Source organism: Hypomesus nipponensis, chromosome 22 (genome assembly GCF_054491055.1).
Source record: "Hypomesus nipponensis isolate SF chromosome 22, ASM5449105v1, whole genome shotgun sequence".
NCBI classification, from domain to species: Eukaryota; Metazoa; Chordata; class Actinopteri; order Osmeriformes; family Osmeridae; genus Hypomesus; species Hypomesus nipponensis.
Genome location: NC_140382.1, coordinates 10,094,070 through 10,116,248, shown reverse-complemented (window position 1 = coordinate 10,116,248; position 22,179 = coordinate 10,094,070). Strand labels below are relative to the sequence as shown.

Here is a 22,179-nt window from a genome sequence, read left to right as displayed (position 1 = left end):
TCAGCGTAAACCACAGACCATCATCTGCGCTCAGAGCTACACTGACATGAAGCAGTTGCTTTGTCATGCAGAATCATAGTGTGCATTCATATCAGTGGTGTATTTCTGTGTGTGTGTGAGAGAGAGAGAGAGAGAGAGAGACAGAGAGAGAGAGAGAGAGAGAGAGAGAGAGAGAGAGAGAGAGAGAGAGAGAGAGAGAGAGAGAGAGAGAGCCTATGGGGGAAAGGACCCAGTGTCCCCTCTCTCTAAAACCACTCAGCCCTTTATTGGGTCAGAGCCTCTGGGAGGCTTACCCCATTGCTAACCCACTGAACTGATGGACTTACTGGTGTGTGTGTGTGTGTGTGTGTGTGTGTTTGTGATTGCCTGTGGGTGAGAGGGAGTGACAATTGGTTAGGTGAGTGAGTTGATGAATGTGTGCGTGTCCTGGTGTATGAATACATGAATACATGAAAACATGTGCATGGTCCCGTTTCTGGGTCAGACTTGGCTTCTTTCATTCTGATGTGGTCAAACAGAAATTAAAGTTGTGACTTTGACTCCTTAAAAGGCCTGGAACATGTGCTGTAGCAGTCATCAGGTCCCCACATGCCTGCCTGCCTTTGTTTTTCTTTCTATTTTCTATTACACATATATAGTACACATGTACACACACACACAAAGATGCTTCTCTACTTTGAAGTAACCAGATGTTTGTAACCAGAGTCCCTTTAGGAACTGCTGTGTGAGTCTAGATGTGGGTGTGTGTGTGTGTCTGTGTTTGCATGTGAAGAGCACCATGTGTGTGTGTGTGTGTGTGTGAGGGGGTGGAGTTAGCCTACCTTCTTTGCAGTCGTGTTTGTTCTCGTGCAGTATGAAGCCGTGGCGACACTGGCACATGTAGGAGCCCACCGTGTTGGTGCACTCGTGCTGGCAGCCGCCATTATCCTTACTGCACTCATCCTTGTCTGTGGAGACGCGAGAGATGCACACAGGCCCACATCAATCACGGAAGGGAGGCACAGCAAAGAGAGGGAGGAAGAGGGGGTAAACAACGAGAGAGAGAAAGAGAGAGAGAGAGAGAGAGAGAGAGAGAGAGAGAGAGAGAGAGAGAGAGAGAGAGAGAGAGGAGAGAGAGAGAGAGAGAGAGAGAGAGAATAGAAAGAGGAAGAAGGGGAGGAAGAGGGGGAAGGGGTGAGAGAAATGAAGGGGGTTGGAGGGGAAACGTCATGATGAACAGAGAAGGGGGGGGGCAGAGGTCACCGAAGGTTTAAGAGGAGGGGAGGAAGAGGGGGAAAAGATGTGGATAGACAGAAAGAGAAGGACATAAAAGAGAGAGGGAAACAAATAGACAGTGCGACAGGACAAGGAAGCACGCTGGAGGACAGCGAGACACGTGCCGTCGTCATGTTTGTCCAGAGACACGTACACAAGCTGGGATGAGAACTCAGAGACAGAAACCTCTGGTTATCCTGTCCCTGGCCTTCAGTCTGGGTCACAACACTTAGGTGAGGGTTGTCATTTAAAGCCCCATACAGGGGACAAAGGTTGTGATTTAAACACTCAAACAACAACCCTTAAAACCAACCAACATCCATCAAAAAAGTATGAAATGTTGAAGGGGTTTGACCACAACTGCTTAACTGGACAAAACATCTCCCACATGTAGTAGGAGGGAAAGAGTGTCGGAAGGAGGGAGAGAGTGAAGGAGGGAGAGAGTGAAGGAGGGAGAGAGTGAAGGAGGGAGGGAGTGAAGGAGGGAGAGAGTGAAGGAGGGAGGGAGTGAAGGAGGGAGGGAGTGAAGGAGGGAGAGAGTGAAGGAGGGAGAGAGTGAAGGAGGGAGGGCAAGATTGAAAGGCAAAGCCGTCCTTCAAAGACTGGATGAAGGAGAAGAGAGCAGCGGATCGATAAAGCAGAGAGCTAAAAAGTACTGTTCCTCCACAGACAACCTGAGTCGATGTTAGTGTGTGTGTGTTTCTTAGTAAAGTCCCTACAGAAGACGTCAACAGCCGAGTGATCAGGAAATCAAACACAGACACACCAACATACACACACACATTCAAACACACACACACACACACACACAGACACACCAACAAACACACACACACACACAGACACAAAGTATTTCTTCTGACACCAAGGTAGTCTTTTTGGTGGTCATGGTCAAGGTACCAGTCACTCAGTCTGGCCTTCCTTTGTCTGTCACAGCTGTGCCCAGATCAGCTGTCTCCTCTTCTGTCCAAACCTCCACCTCTCCTGCCAACACCTCAGCTGGTCCTAAGCCAGCTGTTACACCCACAGGAGGCCATCCTCACTCAGCAGAATAAAACAAAACAAAGTTTTCGATCTCCCAGTTCTCTTTCCAGTGTCAGCACTGCGAAAAAATAAAATCTTAGCAGGTGAAAAAAAGATGAGTAAGCATCTGGTAAAGAATATCTATTTTCTGTCCCTGTGAGAGAGTTTTAACTTACCTAGCACTATGTGGGCAACATTTGTCTAGATAGTTTGAAGACAACCCTAAACCCGCACACATCCTCTGTCTCTGTGCGGCTGAGTGGTCACCCAGGCCCTGCGGGTGCCTTGATTGCTGCACCGCAGATCACAGGGTTGGACTAGAGGGAGGCAAGATGTGGTCTCAGGGGTTGCCACGTCAACAAGAGTGTTGCAGAGCAAATGAGTGGGAGACAGTAGGAGGGAGAGGAAGAGGAGTAGAGAGAAGAAAGAGAGAGGGAGAGAGAGACAGAGAGAGAGAAGGAGAGAGGGAGAGAGAGACATGGAAAGAGAGAAAGAAAGAGAGGCTGGTTGTGAGGTCTGACTTCTCTACTCACCTCAGAGCCTGTGAATCAAACTAGATCTGCTTTTAATGAAACAGCCAAATCCTTCCCTGTGTGTGTGTGTGTGTGTGTGTCTGATGTGGTATTATGGTGCTATTGTGGGCACAGTCTCACCCAATCACAGGCTAAGCAGCTTTTCCATCAACGCTACACAGTGTCCATTGTACGGGAATCAGTGGCTTTCTTCATACACACATGCACGCACATGGACATACACGCGCGCGCACACACACACACACGCGCACATACACACACAGACACACGCACACAGAGAGGGATTAGTTTAGGAGGCCAGAGGGACCTCCCCAGAGCAGTTGGCTGTTGGCCAACAAGCAGCTATCCCTGGAAGCTCCTGACAATAGCTGAGACGCTCTCACGGTGACTCCAGACATGCACACATACACACACACACAAGGTCTACAGTGTATCCAAAGGTACCAGGAATACCACTGTCAGTAGGTTATAGTACGTACAGACTGAATGAAATGGGAATGGCCTGACAACAGTCAAAATTGGTCCATTCTTCAAATGACTGCATGTTCAGATGACAATGAATACATTTATAGAAGCCATTCAGCTGTCAATTTCTCCCGAATGGACCAGAAAACCACCACATTTTAGACAGCAGATGTTAATCTCTTTAGTTAGGTAGAAAGAGTTCAAATCCCAGGAAAATACATATCCCTGTCCAACAGCCCCAGTATTCCCAGTAAAGCAAGAGAATAGCAGGAATTGTCTTTCTCCGATGAGAGAAAGACACAGAGAGAGGGGAGGTGATGACACGAAGCAGACGTCCCAGGACTTCCACCTGAGGTCAGTTGGCTGTTTAGAAGTTAAAACAGAACCTGGATCAATCACAACATGACTGTACTTAGAACAAGTAAGGGTGCGTTTGATTCCGATTGATTAACTGCAATGTAATGGTCTCAAAAATATCAAACATGTTATATCAAACACACCCCCAATCTTTTTCCTAAGCAACTAGTGCATGTTAACTTGTAAGTCTGATCCCAGATCTGGTCCTGGAAGACAACTTTAGCTGTTTGTAAAGATAATACCCAACAAATCCATCCCTGCCACCAAGAGAAAGAGAGATAGGGGGGAACATTTGTTGATTCTCAGAAGAAATCCTGTTTCCCTTGGGAGGAGAATGGATGTCACACTGTCCGCACACCCCAAAAGCTGGATCCATCCATTCTCCCTGGATCGCATGTTAGACCAGAGTCAATCAGAGAGCCCGATTGTGAGGTCGTTACCTCGGACCTCCCCTGAGGTCGCCGTGTTGCCACGGATACGGGCGCGAGCGGGAGGGCGAGTGCGCCTGGTGTTGCGACATGATTCAAACACAAACACACGCTCTCGGCACAGGGCCTGTCTGTCTGAGGAAGAGAGGTAGGGCACAGGGTGGGTACAGGGCTCTGCTCACACACACACACACACACAAACCAACACTCACTAATACACACACTAACACCTGGATAATCCTTAAACCAGCCTGATAGCCAACCACTTAAATGCCATGAGCTAAGGTTGAGAGATCGACAAATTGGACACATTAATGCACACACACACACACACGCACTCACACACTCACTCACTCAGTCACTCACTCATTCACTCACACACACACGGCTGCAGGTATTACCTGAAAAGAAGTGAGCCTTAAAGCCTTTTTTGGAAACGGTGTTGTCAGACTTGAACTCTATCCTCATGTTGTTGTACTGGGAAGTGATGACTTCTGGCACCTCTGTTCCACAGTATTTACCATGTAGCTTAGAGTCTGACGACAGGCCGCTACGCACCTCCACAAAGTCGTACTTGCACACCTGGAGCAAACACACACACACGTTAAATAACATTGCTCTGCATGGTTTATTGGTATACATTTTCTGGTTAAACAATGTTGCCAAAGCAGTCCACAGTAAATGGAAAACATGCATCTCTCACTGTCATTGTCTCTGTCTCTCTGTCTCTCCCTCTATCACTCTAACTCTCCTTCTCCTACTATCTCTTTCTCTCTCTCTCTCTCTCTCTCTCTCTCTCTCTCTCTCTCTCTCTCTCTCTCTCTCTCTCTGTCTTTCTCCCTCTCCCAGTCTCTCTCTCTCTCTCTCTCTTTCTCCCTCTCCCAGTCTCTCTCTCTCTCTCTCTCTTTCTCTCTCTCTCTCTCTCTCTCTCTCTCTCTCCTTTACCTCATTGCCTTCCAGCTCGAAGGCCTCAAACTGCATGGAGATGCGGTACTGTGTGGGGGCCACCACCTGCCACACACAGTTCTTGTTGGGGGGGTACTCCTTAGGCCAGCCGGGGGTGGAGATGGTCCCATTCAGCTTGGAGAGGAGCCCCCCACACGCCGCTGGGGGACGACACACACACACACACACAAGTGTGTTACAGAGAGAGGGGACACACAAACACACACACACACAGGTGTGTACAGAGGGGAGGGGACACACAAACACACACACACACAGGTGTTACAGAGGGTACACACAGATTAAGAAGAGTACACGCTGAGACTCAAGAACGCACACACACACAGTCACAGCGACACTACTTCAGATCCCTAGACGTTGACAACACACATGAACCCTTGAAGTGCTTTAATGAGTGTGGGTTTAGTCATTGCTCCAATGTGTTGGGATAATAATGGTGGTTGTGTGCTGGAATGTGTTGTGTTTGATGTGTTAGTGTGTGTAGGTGTGAGTTGGTGTGTGCGTGTGTGTCGCAGGGAAAGATGTGGCAGTGAAGAACAAGTCTGAGCTCTTTGTTTTCCAAAGCTGTTTTTTCCTGTTGATGTGGGATGTTTCTTCTGCTGGGTTACACTCACATCCGCCACACACACCAACACACACACGCAGACGCTCGCACACACACAAACATGCAGACATGGGCACACACACATCCACACACTCATTTTTGCTTCCTTTGGTTAGGCCAGATGCTGGCACAATAACATTTCAACATTCCAAAAGTTCCGTAATGAGTCACACACACACACATCTTGACACGCACACATACACGCATAAGAAACACACACACACCCCCACACACACACCAGACTTACCTTCACAGCTCTTCTTGTCTGGGGCGAGTTCATAGCCGGGGTCACAGGCACATTTAAAGCTTCCCAGAGTGTTCACACAGCTCTGTTCACATCCTCCATTGTCAGGCTTCGAACACTCATCCTCCTCTGAGAACACACACACACACACATCCAAACGTCAGCTTGACGACCCATCGAGTGTCACAAATTGAGAAGATCTGAATCCAAACACACCTTTGAAGAAGTTAGCAGCAAAGCCGGCCTTGTTGACGGTCCCGTCTGAGACAAACTTCATCCAGAGTGTGTGTGACGTGGACCGGACATCCTCGGGCTTGTCGTAGCCACAGAATCGACCAATCAGAGGGCTTGTTTCCAGGGGGCCGTCGCGGACCTCCAAGTAGTCGTACGCACAGCTGTCGTGCCTCTCAATCTTAAGACACACACACAAAGAGCATCGTTATAGCTTTCATCTTCACCATCATCCCCACCAGCATCACCACCAGCATCACCACCAGCGTCACCACCAGCGTCACCACCAGCGTCACCACCAGCATCACCACCAGCATCACCACCAGCGTCACCACCAGCGTCACCACCAGCACCTATCTATCAGATGCTCAAGTTCAAGTTCAAGTCTTTTATTTGTCAGGTACACAGAACAACACAAGGTCAGACTGGGCACTGAAATTCTTAAGACAAGACAACGCAAGCACCTGGCATAACTTAACATATAAGTACACAGAACATAATTTACATCTATGCTGAACTTAAATAAGTGAAACTTCCTAAATATACAGATAGCAATAAATAATTGACTATATTAACCCTAATACTAAAACTTCCTTATTTACAGATAACAATAAATAATACACTATACTAACCCTAAATTCACATAAAACCTATTTCAACCCTATAACCTATTCTAACCTAAGTGGAGTACAGTACAATAGTGCAAAATTGCAGATCAGTGACTATGTCAATGACCATACAGGAGCCTGGTTGATGCTGTGAGGATGCTGGTTTGTCTCGAAAGCTCTACCCCAGGAGTGTGCACGATGATGGGGAAACACTGGTCTTAAGCCCAGAGGTCGCCAAGAGTCCAATAGCATTATATACCGCATTCTTACAAGTCCTTATCTGACGACGACGACTACACATCCACACACTCACACAGATCCCAATCTCGTCCAACAGACATTCCTGACCACCTGACCACCGAGAAATTTGATACAGCGAGAGAGGGAAAGAAGAGGGGATGAATAGAGGGACAGTCAGATAAACAGAAAGAGAGAGAGAGGGAGAGAGAGGGAGAGAGAGAGAGAGAGAGAGGGAGAGAGGGAGAGAGAGAGAGGGAGAGAGTGAGTGAGAGCAAGGAAGCAAGAAACAGAGAGAGAAAGAGGGAGAGAGAGTTTTGAAAGATTTATAATTGTTCTTTGTTGTGTTTTCATAACTACATGTGCTGTCCTTTCATTGTGAGCTGCTTTGGCAACATTGTTTAGCGGGAACATTCGTACCGATTAAGCATATTGAATCAGAATAGAATTGAAATGAATTGAGAGGGAGAGAGAGAGCTCCCACCTCAAAGGCTTGGAAGCTGAGGCCCACATTGTATCCCTCAGACACCATGATTCTCCACACACACTCCTTGGACGGCCGGTAGTCGTCGGGGTAGTTAGGGGACTGGATCTGCCCTGAGTCCTTGGTGATCTCCCCTCCACAGATGGCTAAAAAGAGAGAGGGAGGGGGGTGAAGGGGATAAGAGCAAATAGAAACATATACTGTATAATGGACACGCTTTGATGGATGAAACAACCGTACCTCCCCTTCTCTTGTCCACCAGCCCTCCTCTCTCACCCCCAGCCCTCCTTGCTCACCCCCAGTCCTCCTCTCACCCCCCCAGCCCTCCTCTCTCACCCCCAGCCCTCCTTGCTCACCCCCAGTCCTCCTCTCTTATCCCCAGCCCTCCTCTCTCACCCCCAGCCCTCCTTGCTCACCCCCAGTCCTCCTCTCTCATCCCCAGCCCTCCTCTCCCACAGATGGGGTATTACCTTCGTAAACTGCAGCAAATCCCTTGCCCACCCAGTTGCTGCTGCTGCGAAATTCAATCCACATTCGGCTCTCTGTAGAGACCAGGACCTCAGGAACCTTATCTCCACAGAAACGCCCTGCAGATCCCACACACACACACACACATACAGGTATGTAAGCTGGAGGTGAATAACATTTGTTTACTTTGGGGTATTTGGAGTCAAAGACACACACACCTAAGAGTGGGGCTTTCCTCCAGTATCCATCTCTGACTTCAATGTAGTCATACCAACACAGACTGCTCTTATAAAGGTCCATGGTGGTGAAGTTCAGAACAATCTGACAGAGAGAAAGAGAAAGAGAGAGAGTGAAGAAGAAGGAGAACAAAAAGAAACATGAATCAATGAAGAGTCTTTGTCCTAGCACTTCATATGTGACCTCTTACTAAAAGGAGAGGGGGGGGTTGGGGAGAGAGGAGGGGAGGAGCAGGGGAAGGGTGGAGGTTTGCTCAGCAGAACGGGGGACGTCCAGCTTCCTCTCCCCTGGGAAGACAGAGGAGGAGAGGGAGGGAGGGAGGGAGGGAGGGAGGGAGGGAGGGAGGGAGGGAGGGAGGGAGGGAGGGAGGGAGGGAGGGAGGGAGGGAGGGAGGGAGGGAGGGAGGCAGGGAGGGAGGCAGGGAGGGAGGCAGGGAGGGAGGGAGGCAGGGAGGGAGGCAGGGAGGGAGGGAGGCAGGGAGGGAGCAGGGGTTAGGGGACGATCGATAGGCGTGTTTCAGCAGCCAACTCTCTTTATTGACCATGTTGGCACATTCACCGCACTAGCATCATTCTGCGTGTGTGTTTGTGTGTGTGGCGCAAAGACTATTTTCTCCTAAACTACGAAGGAAGACTTCCCTCTTTCTCACTCCCAATATAAAAGCACCCTGCACTGTATCCAGACAGTATACATGCTGTAGCTACAGTATCAAGCTATATGTTCACCATGACGTACATCAGTACATCAGTTCATTGGGAATTGAGCCAACAGAATACAAAAACGTGGATTTCAGAGCACAAACGTGTGTGTGTGTATACCTTCTCTCCAGGGGTTACTGATATTCTCCAGACACAGTGTGTGTAGGAGGGGTAACCGTTGGGATAACCTGGAGACGAAAGGTTTCCTGTCGACTCCTGGAGTGTCTCTCCACACGCTGCAACACACACACACTGAGGAGGTTACTCTCTTCCAGTCCATCTTTGTATTATTCACGTAAAAAGTCACATCATTGCAATTTTGTTCAATTTTGTTCAAGCTCTTATGGTGTTCATCACAGCCGAAAACAGTAGGAAATCATATCACTACTGTTAGAAGCATATTAGTAGAAACACAAACACACAAACACACATACATAACTCAAATATTTTCCTTATTTGCAGAGAGGCTTTACATGTCATAGAGCCATATCTTGGACTATGGGAGTGTGTGTGTGTGTGTCCTGCGTCTCCTCAACACTAATTGGGCTCCATGTGGAGGTAGTTATGTGTCTGATTAAGATAGGAAACACTATAAGCACTAAATTACAGTCTGAAAAACAAGAGCAGCCTTGGTTTAGAAAGAGACCATTTAGGTGAACTGTTGTTACACATGAGCATGAGCTTGACTGCCGACCACAATCAGGGCCAACCAGCCAATAACGATGCACCATAATCGAGGCGGGATTTCATGCTTTTGTACGTGGAGGGTGAATATTCTTTAAAATATGTCTTCCATCGTCATCTCTTTCTCTTTCTCAAAAGATGAAGGGCCAAATGTGCCCCTCCTATCCCATCATGCGTGCTGTTGTCCTCCCACAATGCCCCAGGGCACAGTTCATCTGTTCCTGAATATGGCATCTCTCACATGTGACTTCATAAGGTTAGAGATCTCTCTCTGTCCAGCTGGGGCCACAGACTCACACTAACATACACACACACTCACACTAACATACACACACACTCACACAAAAAAACACTCACTCACACGCACAGACACACACTTTACTCTCATCAATGAGTCCTTGAAGAAGGAGCCGGAATACCAGTGTTCTAGCCCATAAACTTTTATGACATCACTGTGTGGATCAGCTCTAGAACAGTTCCAGAGCATCAGAAGCCTTCCACGGGGAGGAGTGACTGTGGAGCAGAACGTCCTTTGTACACGATGCCAGGAACTGTCTGTCTGTGTGTGTATGTGTGCGCGCGTGCATTGCCTGATCCCTCCACCCTGAAAGGCACTGAAGCGATAGTGATGTCATGTGTTTTTCCCATTCTACGTGATGGATTGGTCAAGTTCCCTCTGTCTGTGTTTCACACCCACAGCCACCCCCCCACCCCACACACAGTGTGGTAAGGCTTGTGGTAGTACCTGGACACCTGTACAGCTTCCTGGCCTGTGCGATGTCTCCTTTGCTGAGACGGGTTCTCTGACCAATAGCTGGCCGGATCCCGTTCTCGTCCCTGGATGGTAGGATGGTGTCTAGAAACATCCCCCTACAAACAAGGCAGAGAGGGATCTGATTGAAGAGGTACAGCGTGGAACACAAGGCTGAGATCACAGGAGGTTGTGTAGGGTGGTGTAGTTTGCATTGTAGTGTAGTGTCTAGTGTGGCATATTATACTGTCTGGTGTAGTGTAGTGTAGTGTAGTGTAGTGTAGTGTTGTGTCTGGTTAGTATAGTGTTGTGTCTGGTGTAGTGTAGTGTAGTGTAGTGTCTGGTGTAGTGTAGTGTAGTGTAGTGTCTGGTGTAGTGTAGTGTAGTGTAGTGTAGTGTAGTGTAGTGTAGTGTCTGGTGTAGTGTAGTGTAGTGTCTGGTGTAGTGTAGTGTAGTGTAGTGTAGTGTCTGGTGTAGTGTAGTGTAGTGTAGTGTCTGGTGTAGTGTAGTGTAGTGTAGTGTAGTGTAGTGTAGTATAGTGTAGTGTAGTGTAGTGTAGTGTAGTGTAGTGTAGTGTAGTGTAGTGTAGTGTAGTGTTTGGTGTAGTGTAGTGTAGTGTAGTGTAGTGTAGTGTAGTGTCTGGTGTAGTGTAGTGTAGTGTAGTGTAGTGTAGTGTAGTGTAGTGTAGTGTCTGGTGTAGTGTAGTGTAGTGTAGTGTAGTGTAGTGTCTGGTGTAGTGTAGTGTAGTGTAGTGTAGTGTAGTGTAGTGTAGTGTAGTGTTTGGTGTAGTGTAGTGTAGTGTAGTGTAGTGTAGTGTAGTGTAGTGTAGTGTCTGGTGTAGTGTAGTGTAGTGTAGTGTAGTGTAGTGTAGTGTCTGGTGTAGTGTAGTGTAGTGTAGTGTCTGGTGTAGTGTAGTGTAGTGTAGTGTAGTGTCTGGTGTAGTGTAGTGTAGTGTAGTGTAGTGTAGTGTAGTGTAGTGTCTGGTGTAGTGTAGTGTAGTGTCTGGTGTAGTGTAGTGTAGTGTAGTGTAGTGTAGTGTAGTGTAGTGTAGTGTAGTGTAGTGTAGTGTAGTGTCTGGTGTAGTGTAGTGTAGTGTAGTGTCTGGTGTAGTGTAGTGTAGTGTAGTGTCTGGTGTAGTGTAGTGTAGTGTCTGGTGTAGTGTAGTGTAGTGTAGTGTAGTGTAGTGTAGTGTCTGGTGTAGTGTAGTGTAGTGTAGTGTAGTGTCTGGTGTAGTGTAGTGTAGTGTAGTGTAGTGTCTGGTGTAGTGTAGTGTAGTGTAGTGTCTGGTGTAGTGTAGTGTAGTGTCTGGTGTAGTGTAGTGTAGTGTAGTGTCTGGTGTAGTGTAGTGTTGTGTAGTGTAGTGTAGTGTAGTGTAGTGTAGTGTAGTGTAGTGTCTGGTGTAGTGTAGTGTCTGGTGTAGTGTAGTGTAGTGTAGTGTCTGGTGTAGTGTAGTGTTGTGTAGTGTAGTGTAGTGTAGTGTAGTGTAGTGTAGTGTCTGGTGTAGTGTAGTGTTGTGTAGTGTAGTGTAGTGTAGTGTAGTGTAGTGTAGTGTCTGGTGTAGTGTAGTGTAGTGTAGTGTAGTGTAGTGTCTGGTGTAGTGTAGTGTTGTGTAGTGTAGTGTAGTGTAGTGTAGTGTAGTGTAGTGTCTGGTGTAGTGTAGTGTTGTGTAGTGTAGTGTAGTGTAGTGTAGTGTAGTGTAGTGTAGTGTAGTGTCTGGTGTAGTGTAGTGTTGTGTAGTGTAGTGTAGTGTAGTGTCTGGTGTAGTGTAGTGTAGTGTAGTGTAGTGTCTAGTGTAGTGTAGTGTAGTGTAGTGTCTGGTGTAGTGTAGTGTAGTGTAGTGTAGTGTAGTGTAGTGTAGTGTAGTGTAGTGTCTGGTGTAGTGTAGTGTAGTGTAGTGTAGTGTCTGGTGTAGTGTAGTGTAGTGTAGTGTAGTGTCTAGTGTAGTGTAGTGTAGTGTAGTGTCTGGTGTAGTGTAGTGTAGTGTAGTGTAGTGTAGTGTCTGGTGTAGTGTAGTGTTGTGTAGTGTAGTGTAGTGTAGTGTCTGGTGTAGTGTAGTGTAGTGTAGTGTCTAGTGTAGTGTAGTGTAGTGTAGTGTCTGGTGTAGTGTAGTGTAGTGTAGTGTAGTGTAGTGTAGTGTAGTGTCTGGTGTAGTGTAGTGTAGTGTAGTGTAGTGTAGTGTCTGGTGTAGTGTAGTGTTGTGTAGTGTAGTGTAGTGTCTGGTGTAGTGTAGTGTAGTGTAGTGTAGTGTCTGGTGTAGTGTAGTGTAGTGTAGTGTAGTGTAGTGTAGTGTCTGGTGTAGTGTAGTGTAGTGTAGTGTAGTGTAGTGTCTGGTGTAGTGTAGTGTAGTGTAGTGTTGTGTAGTGTTGTGTCTGGTGTAGTGTAGTGTCTGGTGTAGTGTAGTGTAGTGTCTGGTGTAGTGTAGTGTAGTGTCTAGTGTAGTGTAGTGTAGTGTTGTGTAGTGTTGTGTCTGGTGTAGTGTAGTGTCTGGTGTAGTGTAGTGTAGTGTCTGGTGTAGTGCAGTTTGGTGTGTTGTGGTGTACCGTGAGAAGGTGTTCCTGGCGTAGTGCATGATGCTGTCAAAGTCATACGACTCCCCCAGTGAGTTCACCTCTCCTGGCTCCATCTTCAGGAAGTTATACTCCTGACCTGGAAATCATTCACACACACACACACCCAGACACACACACACACACACACAGATGTAATCCGACTTCGGCACAGCTAAGAGCCTTTTCAGATGTGGCTTCTCTTAGACTGTATTGTCTGGATAGGTATATGTTTGTTTGCAGCGTGTGTGGGTGAGAAAGTGTGTGTGTGTGTGTGTGTATGTGTAAATCCTGACGTTTGATCAAGTGCTTGTGATCCTTTGGTACACTCCTCCAGCCTAGTGTCAGTAGATGGGAGATGCTCCCGCAGGCTGTGTCAGCTTTAGTTGGAGCCCAGCCCTCTCACGCCAGCATGCTTTACACAACCAACATCTCATTTGCTATGGTAAGCTGTTTAAGCTGCTAAATTTCAACTTTTAAACACTCTTAAAACAGTTTGCAGTTAGATTAAATATTCTTCACACTTCAACAGGTCAACAGGTCAACAAGTTGACACATCAACGGCATTGTCTCTAACGTGTTGTGTTTAACAACCCCAGGATCTGATCTGGATGCGAGTCACCACCCAGCCTTGTTCTCAACACCTCCCGGACAAGGCGGCCATTTTGTGTCAGCAGCGTGTGGGTTTCAGTAGACAGGGAGGTGGAGGGCAGGGCCACCAGCGTTCACACCCACCAGTGAGGTGTGAGGGGGATGTGCCACCTGGCCATTCCACCCCCATCTCACCCCTGTCTCCAGCTCCCCATCGCCTGGGGTGGAACGTTCACATGAAATACCACTCTTTCAGACCCAGGTCGTGCTGGGATAGCAGTGCATTATGGGAAAGCAAGGGGCACGAGCAGGCAGTCCCACCTGGTTGGATGTTGTCTCGGATGATAGTCACGTGATCGTCCCGGTCGGGCCGCGTGTGCTCGTGCCAGAAGCCGATCACATGACCCAGCTCATGGACCACGATGCCAAACTTATCACAGTTCTTCCCTATGGAGATGGCCTGGGGTCCGTTGCCACGGCGACCCACATAGGAGCAACACCTGGCGGGAGCAAAAGGGCAGAGAGGAGAGGAGGGAGGGAGGGAGGGAGGGAGGGAGGGAGGGAGGGAGGGAGGGAGGGAGGGAGGGAGGGAGGGAGGGAGGGAGGGAGGGAGGGAGGGAGGGAGGGAGGGAGGGAGGGAGGGAGGGAGGGAGGGAGGGAGGGAGGGAGGGGAAAGAAAGAAAGAAAGAAAGAAAGAAAGAAAGAAAGAAAGAGCAATTCGATAAAGGATGCAAGGAAAATGGAGTGGTTCTGCGTGATTGTACAATGATTGTTAGATCCAGGGCACGCATTTGCCAAGTCTGAAACTAGATAGCAAGAAATATTACACTCACAAATAAACAGGCATGCATGCATACACACACACACCACTGGTTCCACACTCCAGCTAGGTTTTAACCCAGCTGTGTTTACATACAAACAGTCTGATAATTGCTTCATAACTCAACCTAAATACGTAAGCTCTGAGATCTTCAAGCAATACTTAAAGCAGGTTAATTAGGTTTTGCAATAATGCCCCCCGGTCCCAGCCCCCAAACACACACACACACACACACACACACCCTTTCTAAGAAGTAGAGACGTTAGTGCCAGGTTCAACAATCTGATTCAAGTCATCCTGCTAATGGGCTGGATTTATACACCAAGGATCAGAAATCAGAGCATAACAGCACACTACATGGTACCACCGTGTACTAAGCTCTGTTCCAGTACTAACGTCCTATCCTACTACACTGCATTGATCCACTAAGGAACCAACACTACGGCACAACTACACTTACTGCTACAAACGCTCTCTGGCACTTCTACTACCCTCCGTTCACTATTTACTCCTGTTGAGACTGAGAAAACAAACGTACAGTATGCATGTACACACACACAGACATGCACATACATTTACATGTGCACACAAACACATACATATGCAAGCACAGCGTGTGTATGTAGGGCTATTTATACCTCAGATTAAAGCACCTAATCGCTGATTCTACAAGCCAATCAGTTGGTATAGTGCAGCATGCATCCTGATATCACCTCACCACAAAAACAACTTAACATGCCTTATATCCCTGCAACTCCAACAACCATTAAACAACCATCACCAAGCATTTATATATATACTGTACATATATATATATATATATATATATATATATATATATATATATATATATATATATATATATATATATATATATATATATATATATATCCCACAAAATGTGCAAATGAAACCCTTCAACAACAATGCACAAGACATACAGTATGTATAAAATCACACCATGGCCTGCGCCACTATCAGCCTGCTACTGTGATCCAACCGCAACCATATCGAGAGCTTACATCAACCACACCACAGCCATCACACATCACAAGCATTAAAAAAAGGTTACCCTTACAGCAAGCTGTATCCATTGCTAATCACAATACCCACGCAGTGCTGTTATCCCCGAACAATAGCCCCTTACCAAACACACACACGCACTGACACATACACACACAGACAGCATGCACACACAGACAGCATGCACACACACAGACAGCATACACACACAGACAGCATGCACACACAGACAACATGCACACACACAGGCAGCAGGCACACACAGACAGCATGCACACACAGACAACATGCACACACACAGACAGCATGCACACACAGACAGCATGCACACACACAGACAGCATGCACACACAGACAGCATGCACACACAGACAACATGCACACACACAGGCAGCAGGCACACACAGACAGCATGCACACACAGACAGCATGCACACACAGACAACATGCACACACAGGCAGCAGGCACACACAGACAGCATGCACACACAGACAACATGCACACACAGACAACATGCACACACACAGGCAGCAGGCACACACAGACAGCATGCACACACAGACAACATGCACACACACAGGCAGCAGGCACACACAGACAGCATGCACACACAGACAACATGCACACACACAGGCAGCAGGCACACACAGACAGCATGCACACACAGACAACATGCACACACACAGGCAGCAGGCACACACAGACAGCATGCACACACAGACAACATGCACACACACAGGCAGCAGGCACACACACAGGCAGCAGGCACACACACAGGCAGCAGGCACACACACAGGCAGCATGCACACACAGACAACATGCACACACACAGGCAGCATGCACACACAGACAACATGCACACACACAGGCAGCAGGCACACACAGACACACCAGGGGACCGGGGATGGAGATGTGGGAGCTGAGGGGACCAGGAAGGAAAGTACAGCCATTGTTGACTGACTGTGTCGTCTTTCACTGTGACCAGGTCACTACTCAGCCTCCTCTGCACACACACACACACACACACACACACACACCTACACACACACACACACACACACAAACACACACAAACACACACAAACATCGACATACCCTTGCACAGACGTGCACACGCTCACAGGACATGACACACACACACTGTCTCTCACCCGCAAGGTCTGTAGGTGAACACGATGTAACTCTCCTCGTCTGTCTTCTCAATGAACGTGACACAGGTCTGCTTCTCCCAGTGACGCATGGCCTGTTTAAACATGGCCCTCTGGCTTCCTGGAACACGCACACACAAACCCGCCGTCATCATCATGCCCACCACCACCACCATCATCATCCTAACCTCCTCATTCAGCATGATCAACCCGCTGACCGTTACAATCAAGCGTGTAGGCGTGTAAACCTACAAGGAGGTCGCTCTCCATTAGGGTTAGACACCCCGAAGCCTAGATAAAGTGAGATCCCCGCTGTTCCCCTCACCGGTGAAGTTCCCCCCGATGATGTAAGGGATGACCCCTCCAGGCCAGATCCGCTCCGCCCGGGACGTGGCAGCCCTGGGGAGGCGGCTCCTCACGCCCTCCCTCACAGAGCCCCCGCCCTTCAAGGCTTTCGCAGGCTTGGACCTGAGGCCCGATGCCTCCTGGCTCCGGTTCTTAGGTAGATACTCTGGAAGAGCAGGGAGGGAGAGAGAGAGCAAGAGAGTGAGAGAGAGAGACAGAGAGAGAGAGAGAAAGAGAGAGAGAGAGATTGACTGTGTTCTATCCACAAAGGAAATTATCTATGCGTGTGTGTGTGTGTGTGTACAGTGCACACACCGCTGTAGCAACATGTATGTATGACTTGGGCCCATACCAATGCCAAACTTCTGTATCCTTTCCAACAAGAGGTATAACGAATTCTTCTTCTTGGCAATCTCATGTTCCTCCTGACCACCTGGGAGACACACACATACACACACAGTAGAGTTGAAGAGTTCAGTATAAACCAGACAAGCTTATTCTCACTCAGAAGACCCACTAATCTCTCTCTCTCAGTCGCTCTCTCAGTCTCTCTCTCCCTCTCGCTCAGTCTCCCTCTCTCTCTCTCCCTTTCTCTCTTTGTCTTTCTCTCTCCCTCTCGCTCAGTCTCCGTCTCTCCTCACTGTGATGGATGGACGGATGAGAAGCATGTGTGAGAGGAGAACAGAGATGTGTGTGTGGAAGCCTTGTATGATGATACTGTGTGGTTAGAGGGGGAGGGACAGAAGTTGACTGACAGCTGTGTGGTGGGCCCTGGTTGGCTTATTAAGTGAGAAACTGAGGTGACAAATTCTACACTTCTCTACTGGACCATCACCAGTCTGCCCCCCCCTTTCTCCTCTGCCTTCCTCCCATCTCCTCCCCCTCCGTTCTAAAGAGAGAGAGAGACAAACAGACCGACACACAGAGAGAGAGAGAGAGAGAGAGAGAGAGAGAGAGAGAGAGAGAGAGAGAGAGAGAGAGAGAGAGAGAGAGATAGATAGAGAGAGAGAGAGAGAGAGAGAGAGAGAGAGAGAGAGAGAGAGAGAGAGAGAGAGAGAGAGAGAGAGAGAGAGAGAGAGAGAGAAAATAAACCGTATATTGTACATACATATCCATATATTGCTATAGATATTCCATTGTTGTCCAGTGTCTATGCCACTCACCGGAGGTGTGTCCCTGTCGGGAGTGTGTGTGTCTGTGCTGTGATAGGTCTATCGTTCTGTCAACCTGGAACATCCGTAGATCCTCTTCGTCCAACGCTATGTCTCCCCAGAATGCGGCTGGAACACACACACACACACACACACACCATCATCATAATCCTCCTCATCATCATCAGCACCATTGCAAAACCCTACAGGCAGGTAGCTCTCCAGGAACAGGGTTAGAGGCCCCTGAAACAGAGAATGGACTGAGCTTGCCATGGTACATAGTCGGCGAGGGTGTGTTCACTGGCTCTGTTATCTCTAAGTCATATGATCAACCTGCGGCACCGAGAAATCAAACACCGTTATTGTTCCACTTTTGCAAGAAAACCCCCCACATGGCTTAAACTTAGCTCAGTCACTCTCACCACAAACACACACACACACACACACACACATACACACAACCCCACCCCACAAACAACCCCACCCCGCGCTGTCGTCTTCAGATCCGATATCAGACCATGTGTAAAGACTTCAGCAAGCCACACATTCTCACACCCTCCCCTCTCGCCCCCCCACCTCTCTGTCTCTCTCTCCCATCCTCTCTCTTTGTTTCGCTCTCTCTCCCTCTCTCTCTGTCTTTCCCCCCACTTCTCTCTGTCTCTTACCAGTCCTCCTAACCCTCCCCCTCCCCTTTTTCTCATTCTTCCCTGACCTCTCACACAGAACATTTGCGGTGATAACCATCGCTGGGGTGATTAGCGTAGCTCTGCTATTGCCCCCTGTGGACCTTTCAGCCCATTGCTAATGCTAAAGCTAGCGAGACACGTCGGGGGGTCTGCCATTTGCCAAATCAAGACAGTCAATGGGAAATGGGTCTGTCTGTTGCATTGTGCTGCTCTGTGCACCGACCACAATGGCAGCAGATGGTTAACAAATCATCCTATCTGATAGAGACAGGGAGTGTAAGAGGCCAGGGAGCAGCGTATGATTAGACCACTCTCATGGGGCGTGCATGGAGCTATTGCATTGGGCTGTCGTGTGGCCATGAGGGTCAAATCCATCTGAAGGTGGAGTCCATTTCCACAAGGTAGGCCTTTTAACTCACTTGGGTAAAAGGTTGACAGAGATAAGATATACAAAAGAGATAGAGAAAGATAAATAGAGAGAGATAGAGAGAGAGAAAGAGAAAGGAGAGAGGAAGAGAGGGAGAGAGAGAGAGAGAGAGAGAGAGAGAGAGAGAGAGAGAGAGAGAGAGAGAGATAAGACACAGGTACAAATAGAGAGACAGTGCCCATTTGGCCGCTGATCTCACGGGTCTTGCAAATCCATGCAGACCCTATAAATAGCCAAGAAACTGGGATGAGAATGTGTGGAGTGAGGTGAGGTGGGTGAGGACAGGGGGGAGCAAGGGAGGGAGAAGGAGGAGTAGATGGGGTGGGGGGGGTTATTGATTTTTAAACTCCGGGGATGTCCCTCAGGACCTCTGTCACGCTGACCTGGTCTTCCTGTTTGTCCTTCAGCAGGGGCAATGCACCAAATGGGCCTGCATACACACACACCCAAACTCCAACACGTAGGCACGCACACGCACACAGGCAAACACATGCCCGCGCTCACACGCAATACACATACAATACCCATACACAAGCACAAATGAGGGACGCTGCACCAAACACTGCATCTTTTTCGATGAAACACACACACGCACACACACAGCCCAGAGCTAGGAGGTTAGTGGAGGCCCTTTATTGATCAACCACTTAGGCTGACAGGACAGATCCCTGCTTACAACTGCTTTACACAGCGGCAGGCTGATCGACGCCGTCAATCAGTCACAAGAAGAGGGATGTGTGTGTGTGTGTGTGTGCGTATTGCCATTAAGCTCCTCATTAAGTAGCTATACTGTAAGGTCACACTGTAGGTGGGTGTTTAGGAGTGTGTGTGGGGGGAGGTGAGTGTGTGAATGAGACAAATTGGTAGAGAAGAGGGAGAGAAAGAGAGAGATGGGGAAAGAGAGAAAGAGATGAAGGGAGAGAGAAAGAGACAGAGAGGAAAAGAGAAAGTCTTTTAAAAAATAGATTAATCTCCAGGATTTTCTCAGAAAGCAATCATTCTCCGAGCTGGACCACTATAAGTCTCTGATCATTCCTTAGAACATACAACTATCTATCATTCTGTTTTACTATCATTCTAATATTCTATCATTCCAACATTCAAAAATTATAGTATTATATCGTCATCAGTCACACCATTGTGTCAACGAGTGACAAATCACCCATGACTGGTTAATGTTATGATTATAAGAACCCAGCAGGTTCATTGAGTTCAGCTTCACACAGCGGTATAATCTCTGCTTTTGTCAAAGAAGCTGAAATAGCTCCCTAATAGGTGCCAGGGAGTGTGTGTGTGTGTGCGTTGTCTAGTGACATTGGGGTTTGGGTTATATTTGGGCGGTATTACTCCACCCCAAAGACACACAAAGTGTAATACATGCATGTGTGTGTCATATTGGATGAATCCTCTTGCCAATGTGTACCAATAGGGTTACTCTGTGTATCCCAATGACAGAGACACAAACACATGCTAATGCTACAGTTCCCCTGTCTTTGACACGGATCCAGGCTCTCATACAGAGAGACAATTCCACAGCTCTTTCAGCTGTGCCCTGGGACACCCTCGTCACTCTGGAGCATCTCCCTCCTTGATTCACACCTTCTTTCCACATGTCTGACAAGAGAGAAATACTGTATTTTCAACCAGGCTGTCATGATGTGTGTATGAGTGTGTTTGTGCATGTGGTGTGTGTTAGTGTGTGTGTGTGTGTGTGTGTGTCTGTGTGTGTGTGTGTGTGTGTGTGTGTGTGTGTGTGTGTGTGTGTGTGTGTGTGCGTGTATAAGCGAACTGGAGAAATATCCCCATGGCTAAACACCAATCCAAACAGATGGTGATGAAGAGCATTGTGGGATACCATATTCACATTGCACGTTCCCCAAGACAGCCATGAATAACCCAAGCAAACACACCGTGGTATAAAAATAAATTACATTTGTGGAGTTACAAGATACAAAATACACGTCCCACATTGATGTGAGCTGATGCCACTACGTGGAACACATAGCCTACTTCATGTATAGTCAAGACAGGTTAAAACAGTGATGTGAGCCCAACATCTTCACAACATATTTTACCCTCAAACATCCAGGCATCCCCACACAACTCAGGAGAGTGGCACTGGGACACACCGGGCAACACGACGGGATCTGGACCATTCATTATTGAGCGAAGCATGATGGGAGCAGTGACAGAGCGCTGACTCATGGCTTCTAGAACCCCCGGAAGAATGCAGTTCCAAAGCAAACCCCCCGGGCTGGGGGCCTGGCTGCAGTCAGTGTAGAGGCCAGAACCCAGAGGGAGACTTAGGAAACTCAGTAGCAGGAGCACTCCGCTCGGGAAAATCCTGTTTAATATACTAGGAGTGAAACCTCTCTCTCTCTCTCTCTCTCTCTCTCTGCCTCACACACACTGGGCTTCCTTCCTCTGGGGGGAGGTGAACAGTAGCCCCCCGCTTGCTGTCACGACACAGTGGCCTTGCTCCCACACACACACACACACACGTATAGTGAAACACACAGACACACAATATAGCACACACATGCACACACAGGTTCAAAAACACAAACACAGTAGGTTCTACCAGTGAGTCCATGGTGTTTGTGGTGGAGCAGACACCAGTTCTGTCCTAATGTTAGAGCTTCCTTCTATTCTGACACTGGGTTCTGTTGTGTTCTCACTGTTCCTGTGTGTGGCACTGTTTAAGAGAACAGCGATCTGGAAGGAAGCATGAATGACTGTTAGTGTGTGACTAAGCGAGAGTCCATGTGTGTAAATGTGTGTGTGTGTGTGTGTGTCATCTCCAGCTGAGTAGCAGGATACAGACAACCAGGAAGAGATAAGCACGGGTGAATGGAGGGAGCTGTGAGTGTGTGTGTGTGTGTGTGTGAGAGCGCGCATGTGTAAGTGAGTAAGTGTGTGTGTGCGTGTTTAAGTGAGAGTGAGTGAGCGCATGTGTGTTGGCGACCGTGCGCGTGCTCGATGCGTGTGTGTGTGTGTTCATATGGGGAAATCACTTCACAAAGGGCTGGAAGTGTGTGTTCTCCTGTCCAACAGAGTGAGGCTAGGAGGAGATAAGCAGACAGCCAAATATTCCCGTTGTGTTTTCCCAGCAATAACAGGAGCCGGAATACCAGCCTCTCACACCACTGCCATGGGGTCACCCAGGGAA

The 22,179-nt window shown here is 48.1% G+C and overlaps 1 protein-coding gene across 1 annotated transcript in view; it reads right to left on the bottom strand.

Annotated features, from left to right (window-relative positions):
• The window catches only part of tll1 (tolloid-like 1), a 32,231-nt gene that overhangs the window by 7,151 nt on the left and 2,901 nt on the right, over positions 1 to 22,179 (bottom strand). Inside the window, exons 2-17 of the mRNA XM_084686495.1 lie at positions 17,910 to 18,026; positions 17,099 to 17,179; positions 16,727 to 16,912; positions 16,405 to 16,522; positions 13,731 to 13,909; positions 12,813 to 12,918; positions 10,267 to 10,391; positions 8,958 to 9,073; positions 8,121 to 8,223; positions 7,905 to 8,021; positions 7,435 to 7,580; positions 6,091 to 6,286; positions 5,878 to 6,003; positions 5,006 to 5,166; positions 4,462 to 4,642; positions 822 to 947 (exon numbers count right to left, since the gene is read on the bottom strand). Of these exons, the coding sequence (XP_084542621.1) occupies positions 822 to 947; positions 4,462 to 4,642; positions 5,006 to 5,166; positions 5,878 to 6,003; positions 6,091 to 6,286; positions 7,435 to 7,580; positions 7,905 to 8,021; positions 8,121 to 8,223; positions 8,958 to 9,073; positions 10,267 to 10,391; positions 12,813 to 12,918; positions 13,731 to 13,909; positions 16,405 to 16,522; positions 16,727 to 16,912; positions 17,099 to 17,179; positions 17,910 to 18,026 (2,184 nt within the window). The remainder of the gene's footprint in view (positions 1 to 821; positions 948 to 4,461; positions 4,643 to 5,005; positions 5,167 to 5,877; positions 6,004 to 6,090; positions 6,287 to 7,434; positions 7,581 to 7,904; positions 8,022 to 8,120; positions 8,224 to 8,957; positions 9,074 to 10,266; positions 10,392 to 12,812; positions 12,919 to 13,730; positions 13,910 to 16,404; positions 16,523 to 16,726; positions 16,913 to 17,098; positions 17,180 to 17,909; positions 18,027 to 22,179) is intronic.